The 10,165-nt window shown below is 39.7% G+C and overlaps 1 protein-coding gene and 1 long non-coding RNA gene across 2 annotated transcripts; both read right to left on the reverse strand.

Moving 5' to 3' along the window:
• Positions 1–3,304: 3,304 nt before the first annotated feature.
• Positions 3,305–6,937, reverse strand: LOC311038602 (uncharacterized protein; the record flags this gene model as incomplete). The annotated part of the gene is made up of 5 exons (XM_084048174.1): positions 3,305–4,003; positions 4,145–4,236; positions 4,416–4,748; positions 5,247–5,546; positions 6,820–6,937. 5 exons carry the CDS (start codon positions 6,935–6,937, stop codon positions 3,650–3,652), a joined length of 1,197 nt encoding a protein of 398 aa, XP_083904300.1. The 3' UTR covers positions 3,305–3,649.
• Positions 6,938–6,997: 60 nt separating this feature from the next.
• On the reverse strand, positions 6,998–9,027 carry LOC311038831. The gene is made up of 3 exons (XR_014600092.1): positions 8,889–9,027; positions 8,412–8,444; positions 6,998–7,125 (listed from the first exon to the last, which is right to left on the reverse strand). It is a non-coding gene; the product is annotated as an uncharacterized lncRNA (long non-coding RNA).
• Between the last annotated feature and the right edge of the window lie 1,138 nt (positions 9,028–10,165).

The following is a 10,165-nucleotide window of genomic DNA, read 5'->3' on the forward strand; positions in this document are numbered from 1 at the left end:
TACTGTACATGCCATTAAATGGGCGTCCGTAGCCTAATGCATGTCAAACTGAGGATCCTTGAAATTAAAATGGTTGAAAATCACTGCTAAAGAGCCGTAAAAATCTTCTATTATGGGGGTCCCTGGCTTATCTTTTCAAATGGGGGTCTGCGGGCTAATAAGTGTCTATTTGGGGGTCCTTGGCACGAAAAAGTTTGAGAACCACTGCTCTACCATACAGATTGGACGAAATTACATTTTATTCATTAAAAGAAAGTTACACAGTGAGGCTTTGAATGAACCACCTTTGTAGCATAAATGCAACTGAAATGCAATGAATTAGACCCTAATTATAACCTAAACTTAAATCTCTTCATCAAACAATTCTGTCAAAAGATGCATTAATATTGCCCTCTTACTCAATTTCCGAAACGTTCTCATCCCAAACAACGTGATTTGTTGTCAATTAGACGTTTTGTTTTCGGTTGTGTATATATATATATATATATATATATATATATATATATATATATATATATATATATATATATATATATATATATATATATATATATATATATATATATGTGTAAAATAAAATTAAGCAATATCCTAGCTTGATTGTCATATTTTCTTATCCATGTGTTATTATGCTACATTAGTTCTTAATGTACTGTAGAAGACCCATCTGAATAATAGCATCAATAACCTAGGGGCTGATCCTATAATGTTTTTCATGAATAAACAATGCCACAGTGTGCCTGTTTACGTCATGTAACCCACTATACTTATTTTGACAGTTTGTTTGTCACAACCAAGCGCGCGACAAGATCCCCCCGTCCTTCTTCAGATAAACAAGCCAGTTTGTATGCCGAGGCTGTTGATCAATCCCTTAATCTCTATAATAGGCGCCAGTCAAAACTAATGGTCCATACAACAATTAAACTTGAACAGTGTGGACAGCATGGGACTTAATTGGTGTCTAATCCCCCCACCCCTAACTCAATATGACAGTCATAAATATTTAGGGCACTTTTGAAACAAACTTTTATAGGCCCTATATGCAACACATTATCCCTTATCTTATTCTAAATGCAAAATAATAACCCCATTTTTGCATTCAGCCATATGTTTAATGCATTTTCAGCAATTCCACATTTTCCATAATGCCAAGTGTCTTGAATTTACAAATCCAGTTTAATTCAGGGCCTTAGTTATAAACATAAGGATTGCTGCCATCTACTGGTGAGATATGAGTTATGATTTTATTGAGTTAAATGGATATTTCACTTTCAAAAACATTTTGGTTCATTTTATCGTCTACTCAGGCTTTTGTGAGCACCCCGGACAGTTTTTAAGTTGCTGGATTCAGTATTTAGTTATTTGATATTCATTTTATCAGACACGCCCCCTTCCTATACAAATCCATCGTAACTTCAAACTCCATTTTAACCATTTTAGATTCATCGGAAACACCCGTCCTTGGTTCTGGTGACTGAGACCGTATTTCTTCAATTACTTTATTCATTTATTTTTAAATGTTTTGGGGGAAAATCAAATGAATGATTAATAGGCAGAAAATGCTTCCATAAAATAAACTGTAATCAAGTCTGACAAGAGAACATAACTTGTTATTATGGTCATAAACAATACTGCTCTGGTTATCAAAATGTAAGACAATCTTTACAGACAATGATTACACAATCTATTCTTATTTTCATACCTTTCCTATTGTAAGTGGGAATATGACGTCACATTGCTTACAAATGTTTGGGTTTTTCCAACCCCACACTATAGGCACACATATATCAATGTGAGTAGAGGAGGCTGTTTTTCACTGTGATTTTAAAAACTTTATGGAGATTTGTTTGAATTCTTATTTTATAACATTGCTTCATGCTTTTGTCAGAATAAACAGTAACACTTTATTTGAAGGTGTGTGCATATAGGGAGGCATGCGTTAATCCGACCGACCTTTTCTCCGACTATGTGGCATCCGCGTGCGGTTAGGGTTAGGGTGCGGGTTTGGTTCGGGTTTAGTATTGGAAACGTCGGAGCGCTGCGCTGTCGGAGGAATGCGCTGTCGGACTAACGTACTGAACCCGTGCATATATAAGCTGACACTGTCATAACCACGATAGGACTCCATGAATATGAAGGATACCTTTTATGTGGTTGTTATTAAACTATTGAAACTATTGAAAACCTGTTGGATTTGTTTGTGTTCATGGTAACCATGACAACGACCTGTACTACACACAACACATTTAACACTTCAGCAGTTCCATCTTTATTGACTTTTATTTTCTTAATGTAACAAAGATTAAACATCAAACATAACATATTGTATGAATGTAAGTGTTGAACACTGCCGTCAGATGACAAATCAACAGTGAACTTTACAGTCATTAAGAAGCATTCAGGTCCTTCTGCTTTCGAAAACACACCTTTGAATGGTTGGATGGATCCTATAGGCTCATCCATAATGGTTTGAATTGTTGGATGGATCTTATAGACTCATCCATAATAGACCAGTAGTATTAACTTTAAGTTCAAGTTCAACACGAGAAAATCAACTTAGATTATGTTACATAGAACTTACAGCAAGGATAAATAACAAAATGGAAATAAGAACATGAATATGTACTGAGAGCTCACAAACCATCTAAAGAAACACACTAATCCACTATAAAAAACACGATGCATTGTTCATGACAAGAAAAAACAATAAAACCACTGATGTAAGACAGGCACAATGCATGACCGTAATTAACAATGAAATGATAATGCTACCTTATTATTAACAGATAATCAAAAGCAGTGTTAAAACACGTAAAGGGATAGTTCACCCCCAAAATGACCTTTTTTTCTATCGATTAGTCACCCCATGGAGGCTTCTATTCATGGATTCATATAGTTTATAGTTTTTGTCGCATTCCTAAGCCAATCATTTGATGACCAGCGAACCGGTAGGCGGTTCCGGTAGGCGGTTCCGGTAGGAGACGCAAAGTCTCCTACCGCTGCCGCTCATCAAATTATTGGCTTAGGAATGAGACAAAAACAAAAAAAGGTCTCCATTGGGTGACTTACGATAAAAAAAAAAGAGGTAATGTTTTGGGTGAACTATCCCTTTAATACTTAAACATCAACATTAAGTGTATTGTAAGAAAATATCAATATACATAATTGATTAACACATCTTCACATTCTATTCTGCCAATAGAAACACATGCAATGAGATCACTAGTTGTGTAGCTCAGACTCTGATGGTTCACTGTGTGACAATCTATGACCTGAATGACTTACAATGTATGAACGATGTATGAACAATGACAAAAACACCTGGGCTGCATAGACATGCACCGGTACAGTAAGATCAATAGATGCATTTATTGATAACTAATTACTGATAGTTATAATGACTTGATGAAACATCATGAGGGCGAAGACAGACACGGTCCAATGTGATCTGATCTTCAAACACAGAGCTCTTGCTCCCTATAGGTGTCATTGTCTTCCGACTTGTATCCTGATGAATAATTTCACTGAAGACTTTATCTGCCTCTTCTAAACCTCACTTGGTCTTTCTGGTACATTTACCGTTCAGTGAAAATGTTCAAACCTTGACTGAGGTGATGGACAGTTATGTGGTGGATGTGACATGAACTCCTTAGAGATCCACCTCATACACGTGGTGTCCTGGTTCTTCACTGGGTCCAGCTTCAGACCCTCCTGGTAGATCTACGTCGTCATACTGGTGGTATTCTGTCTCTTCACTGGGTCCAGCTTCAGACCCTCCTGGTAGATCTACGTCGTCATACTGGTGGTATTCTGTCTCTTCACTGGGTCCAGCTTCAGACCTTCCTAGTAGATTTATCTCTTCATACTGGTGGTATTCTGTCTCTACATTGGGTCCAGCTTCAGCATCGGGACCAACAGTGTTATAATAAACCATCTCAACGTTCTCCCGTCCTACATTATAATAGCCTCTGGTCTCCACTACTGCTCTCTGCCTTCTGGTGGCCTGGAGAAACACAGCAGCACACAACTTGATCTTACTGGATCAGATCAAGTTCTCTTCAATACAAACAGCGGAACTACTTCATTTACATTCCGGTCTATTGAATGAAGATGAATAAAGATTGAATAAAAACGTATACATTACCTTCCAGACACGATAGAGGACATAGCTTATCACCACCAACACCAGCAGCATTGCGACTGTAACTTTGAGGATGTTAGATGTCAGATGAGAAGCTGTGAGAGAAAATATTTTACAACATCAAACATCAAGTACATATCAACTCTCATTAAAAAGTGTATTTGATGTAATTCTTTAATATTTGTTAATTTATGTCATATTCAATCCTGCTTTATGTATTTAGCTTGATTGAGTTACATATTGTGACTTGAAAAGTCAATGTAATTCTGCCTACCTGTGACAGTGACAGAGAGGAACTGGCTCTTATAGTAGAAGTCATTTGAGTAAACATTTAAGTTATAAATACAGCTGTAGTTCCCATGCTGGGTGAGGTCTGCTACAGGAAACAGGAAGTTGGCAGAGTGATTGACAGCTGGCTGGGTGTAGTTGTGTGTTGTGTTGGATCCAGTGAAGGTGAGGTGGAAGGAGCCTCCTGGGTACTGTGGCTGAACGGAGCAGCTGATGGAGAAGCTGTAACCCTCCATCATCTGTGGCCCCTGATGCTGGCCCTCAGAAACCCCGTTCATGGAGGAGGAGAAGAAGGTGATGTTTGTATTAAACGGCAGATCTGTAACAAGACAGAGGTTATTGACTGAAACAACAGATTTACAAACAGAGAGAGAAAATGACAATAAGGTCAAATGAGAGAAAGATCAAAAGGTTGGAAATTATTATAAACAATTATATTATAATTATAAACATCATTAGCTCTAAACAGACTAATTGTGTCTGATTCTAAACCGAGGAAAATCAAGATCTACATTAATCAGCTCATTTATTAAGAATCATGAGTACTTTTGTCTTTTAAAGATGAAATCACATTTCTAATCAAAAGTTATTGGTCAAATGTTATGAAAGTAGAACATGTATTTAGGTTCTCATTTATCCTAAAACTGAAGTGAATGTGCAAACAATATACATTAGGCAGATAGATAGATAGATAGATAGATAGATAGATAGATAGATAGATAGATAGATAGATAGATAGATAGATAGATAGATAGATAGATAGATAGATAGATAGATACCATAATGTAAATATGCCATTGAGAAGTCACTGTTTTACCTGAACAGATTACCTCCAGTCTGGCAGTGGAATTACCAGAAACCTTTGTTCCACACTCTCTCAGTGAAGACTCGGACCCAACACAGGATAATGAAATCCACCAAACAGGTTCACGCGTAAAACCAGGATTCCACTTTCTTGAAAACGCAGAGCCACAGTCCAGCTGTCTACACACTACAGATGATGACTTCAGGTTCCAGTCAGACCAACCATCCACTGGTCTCCACTCTTCCTGGTGTTTCATCTCAAGTATACCAATGCAGTTACTGATTCCTCCAACCAACCTGACATCAGCAGACTCTGTACAGAGTCAAGAGAGTAAACAGTAAAAACAAAAGTAAAATCAATTTCATTAGAAAACGATAATCCAAACCAAACATATAATTTGTATTTTACCTAAGCAGGCGAGTTCAACAGTCTTGTTAGATGAGCTGGTGTTTCTAGTTGAGTCTGAAGATCTACAGTCCAGAAGAACAGACTCGTTGCCTTCACACTGGAACTCTTTGGTCCACATTGAAGTGTTCACTTCTTCATAGAGCGCCCCCTGGAGGACTGAAGGTGCTCCACAGCCAAGCTCCCTACAGACCACCTCTGCATCCTGCTGGTCAAAGTCACCTTCACACACTGAGACCCACGACTGATTAGACTTCACCTCCACTCTGCCTGAACACATACTAGTCCCATTCACCAACCTCACTGACTCTGGAGAGAGAGAGAGAGAGAGAGAGAGAGAGAGAGAGAGAGAGAGAGAGAGAGAGAGAGAGAGAGAAAAAAATATACATTTCAAGTCGTACACATTGATAGGCTGAATATGAAAACGTGATTGTCAGCGGAATTAACAATCAGACTTTACAAATGACTCACTACAAAGTAGAGGCTTTTTCATTGTCATTACTCCACTGCTGTTCATCAAACTAAACAATACGATTTTCGACCTGAATAACGATGATAGTTGCCGTCACAGACCCACGATAATCTTGAGATATATGTGTTATTGTGATATCACGATAATGACAATATTGTTACAACCCCACAAGACAATATATACAGTAAAAATACACAAACACATTACTATTTAGTTCTAAACCTCCTGGGGTTTCAGTCACGATGGGTGCAGAACCCAGGGCTGTGGCGGTAAAATAAACTGTAAATATTACTGTTGCTGAAGTAGTAGCTTGTTACCTGAACAGATCACCTCCAGTATGTACAAGGAAGTAGCAGATATCTTTTTTCCACACTCCCTCAGTGAAGACTCAGACCCAACACAGGAAGACGTAATCCTCCAAGTAGGTTTATGTGTAGATCCAGAACTCCTTTCTGTTGAAACAGCAGGGCCACAGTCCAGCTGTCTACACACTACAGATGATGACTTCAGGTTCCAGGCAGACCAACCATCCACTGGTCTCCATTCTCCCTGGTGTTTCATCTCCAGTAGACCCATACAGTTACTGGTTCCATCCACCAACCTGACATAATCAGACTCTGTAGAGACAAGAAAGTAAACGTTAACATTTTTTAACTATTATGTAAATTATGAAATGAAAACCCAAACCTAAAGTATAGTGTCTTTTACCTGAGCAGGTGAGTTCAACAGTCTTGTCAGGTGAGCTGGTGTTTATAGTTGAGTTTGAGGTTCTACAGTCCAGGAGAACAGACTCGTTGCCTTCACACTGGAACTCTTTGGTCCACATTGAAGTGTTCAAGTCTCCATAGAGCGCCCTCTGGAGTCCTGAAGGAGCTCCACAGCCAAGCTCCCTACAGACCACCTCTGCGTCCTGCTGGTCAAAGTCACCTTCATACACTGAGACCCACGACTGATTAGACTTCACCTCCACTCTGCCTGAACACACACTAGTCCCATTCACCAACCTCACTGACTCTGGAGAAAGAGAGAGAGAGAGAGAGAGAGAGAGAGAGAGAATTTAGAAAATAATTTTATGAATCCACCCCCCCCCCACACACACACGCACACGCACACACACACACACACACACACACACACACACACACACACACACACACACACACACACACACACACACACACACACACACACACACAGGCAAATGCATCATGTATGCATCCTGTATGCACACACAAACGCATGCAAACTAATAAAATGATGAATGGATAGTTAGACATAAACAAACAGATGGAGAGGGCAATATATACAGACAGACAAACAGATTGAATGATTGACTGTAAGGATTGCTGTCATTGTTCAAGTCATTGTTTTTCTTTACCTGAACAGATCACTGTAGGTCTGCCTGTAATCAAACCTTTCCGTTTGATACCAAAAGTCTCCATTATGACACAGTCGCTCAGTGAAGACTCAGAACCAGCACAGTAAGGTATAATCCTCCATACAGGTTGATGTGTATAACCAGAACTCCTTTCTGTTGAAACAGCATAGCCACAGTCCAGCTGTCTACACACTACAGTTGATGACTTCAGGTTCCAGTTAAATCCACCATCCACTGGCCTCCATTCTCCCTGGTGTTTCATCTCCAGTTTACCAGTACAGTGATTCCTGATACTGATTCCTCCCACCAACCTGATATTATCAATCACTGTAAAGAGTCAATAGAGTAAACATTAATGCAATGCAATTACTTTGTATTATAGAATAATATAATCCAAAGCAAGAAAATAGCTCGTCCTTTACCCAAACAGGTGAGTTCAACAGTCGTGTTAGGTGAGCTGGCGTTACTAGTTGAGTTTGAGGTTCCACAGTCCAGGAGAAAAGACTCGTTGCCTTCACACTGGAACTCTTTTGTCCACATTGGAGTGTCAACTTCTTCATAGAGCGCCCCCTGGAGGACTGAAGGAGCCCCACAGCCAAGCTCCCTACAGACAACCTCTGCATCCTGTCGGTCAAAGTCACTTTTACACACTGAGACCCACGACTGATTAGACTTCACCTCCACTCTGCCTGAACAAACACTAGTCCCATTGACCAACCTCACTGACTCTGGACAGAGAGAGAGAGAGAGAGAGAGAGAGAGAGAGAGAGAGAGAGAGAGAGAGAGAGAGAGAGAGAGAGAGAGAGAGAGAGATTGTGAGAGAGAAATAATTATTACTGAAAAGATTAATTATTTAACCACCACAGATTACTACATGAAAGCATTGTAAACAATCAGCTGTACTTCGTTCATCTTAATTTACCTGTTGAGTTGTGTGTTGGTGTAACCTGGAGAGCTGAGGAGAAAAATCATCAAATAAATTTGTTTCACTGTAACAGAGTACATGGTTCCTCTCTACCAATACAGCAGCTTGTTGATGTGTTGAAATACAGGACAAGATGTCCTTTGTTTCTCCTGTTTGATGCTATTTATTGATGAAAATAGGTTGTATACAGGAATATCAATTAACAGTTTGTTTGTTTGTTTGTTTGTTTGTTTGTTTGTTTGTTTGTTTGTTTGATGATTGCAAAACACTTTCATTTTGTCACCTTCTGTGACTCTAATTACTGCATCATGGCAAGAGATAATCCATTGGACTGAATTGAATTTGGATATAAAGATGTCTTCACTCTCCTAATGTTATACCAAATGTTTGCTGCACTTTTAGAATCCTGTCACCTATAAAAGTTCAGATTGTAATAAGTAATAATCCAAACAAAAGGTATAGTTTGTCTTTTACCTGAGCAGGTGAGTCCAAAAGTCTTGTCAGGTGAGCTGGTGTTTCTAGTTGAGTTTGAGGTTCTACAGTCCAGGAGAACAGACTCACTGCCTTCACACTGGAACTCTTTGGACCACATTGGACCCTTCACTCCTCCATAGAGCGCCCCCTGTAGGACTGAAGGAGCCCCACAGCCAAGCTCCCTACAAACCACCTCTGCATCCTGCTGGTCAAAGTCACCTTCATACACTGAGACCCACGACTGATTAGACTTCATCTCCACTCTGCCTGAACACACACTAGTCCCATTCACCAACCTCACAGACTCTGGAGAGAGAGAGAGAGAGAGAGAGAGAGAGAGAGAGAGAGAGAGAGAGAGAGAGAGAGAGAGAGAGAGAGAGGAGAGGGAGAGGGAGAGAGAGAGAGAGAGAGAGAGAGAGAGAGAGAGAGAGAGAGAGAGAGGGGTAGAGAGATTTATTGCATAGTATGGAGAGAGAGAGAGTAAGCATTATTTAAAAAATCACACCCAGTGTGAAGTGGGCGGTGTGGTCACAGTGGTCATCACAATGATGGAAGTGATTCACTTAAAAAAAACATAAAAGTTTTTTTTTTAAAGTCCATACTGCTATTCATAGGGCTGCACATGTGTCATGTGTTCAATCCGCACAGACTAAGCTCTCCTGTTCTGAGTGTACCTTCACGTCTCATCTGAGCCACGATGACCTCAACTGCCAAACGCTGAGGAATGGACGAATCTGCTCAGAGGCCTGTCAGCAATTAGTCAGCTCTGTAACCAGCCAGAAACAAGCAGACACAGATCCACCAAAAGCTCAAAGTCATCAACGGTTTACAGAGATTTTAACTCAACCAGGAGATGTAAAGAAAAATCTGATGATTTACACCAGAAAGAAAACTCACATCTGTAAACGGTGTGCCAAAAGTTTCAGTAAGTTAATTCACCTGAAGACACATGAGCGTATCCACAGTGGAGAAAAGCCTTTCCAATATAAACAGTGTGACAAGAGTTTCAGTCATATAAGTACCCTGAATACACACCAGCGTATCCACACCGGAGAAAAACCTTTCCAATGTAAACAGTGTGACAAGAGTTTCAGTCAGATAAGTACCTTGAATACACACCAGCGTATCCACACCGGAGAAAAACCTTTCCAATGTAAACAGTGTGATAAGACTTTCAGTGTGTCAGCTAGTCTGAACAAACACCAGCGTATCCACACTGGGGAAAAACCTTTCCATTGTAAATGGTGTGACAAGAGTTACAGCATCTTAGATAGTCT

Source organism: Gymnoscopelus microlampas, assembly GCF_963454915.1.
Source record: "Gymnoscopelus microlampas genome assembly, chromosome: 22".
Lineage (NCBI taxonomy): Eukaryota > Metazoa > Chordata > Actinopteri > Myctophiformes > Myctophidae > Gymnoscopelus > Gymnoscopelus microlampas.